This window comes from Carlito syrichta, unplaced genomic scaffold, assembly GCF_000164805.1.
Source record: "Carlito syrichta isolate Samal-C Ts95f unplaced genomic scaffold, Tarsius_syrichta-2.0.1 Scaffold288286, whole genome shotgun sequence".
Taxonomy (NCBI): domain Eukaryota; kingdom Metazoa; phylum Chordata; class Mammalia; order Primates; family Tarsiidae; genus Carlito; species Carlito syrichta.
This window is the reverse complement of record NW_007232382.1, coordinates 57,801-58,140: the sequence shown is the minus strand read 5'-3', so window position 1 is coordinate 58,140 and position 340 is coordinate 57,801. Positions and strand designations below refer to the sequence as shown.

The 340-nt window shown below is 71.8% G+C and overlaps 1 protein-coding gene across 1 annotated transcript in view; it reads left to right on the top strand.

Annotated features, from left to right (window-relative positions):
• HDAC5 (histone deacetylase 5) overlaps positions 1-340 on the top strand; it is a 21,613-nt gene that overhangs the window by 5,055 nt on the left and 16,218 nt on the right. The window contains 2 exon segments of the mRNA XM_021710202.1: positions 6-201; positions 276-340. The exon segment at positions 276-340 is cut by the window's right edge and continues 19 nt beyond it. Coding sequence (XP_021565877.1) covers positions 6-201; positions 276-340 — 261 coding nt within the window.

The window sequence follows — 340 nt, the reverse complement described above, 5'->3', positions numbered from 1 at the left end:
GGCAGCCCCAGCCCCGTGGAGCTGCAGGGGGCTCTGGCGGGCTCGGTGGACCCCGCGCTGCGGGAGCAGCAGCTGCAGCAGGAGCTTCTGGCGCTGAAGCAGCAGCAGCAGCTGCAGAAGCAGCTCCTGTTCGCCGAGTTCCAGAAGCAGCACGACCACCTGACGCGGCAGCATGAGGTCCAGCTGCAGAAGCACCTCAAGGTGAGCGAGGGGGCGCGGGGGGCCGCCCAGACCCCGCCCCGCCGGGCCTGGCTCACCTGTCCGCCTTCCCGCAGCAGCAGCAGGAGATGCTGGCCGCCAAGCGGCAGCGGGAGCTGGAGCAGCAGAGGCAGCGGGAGCA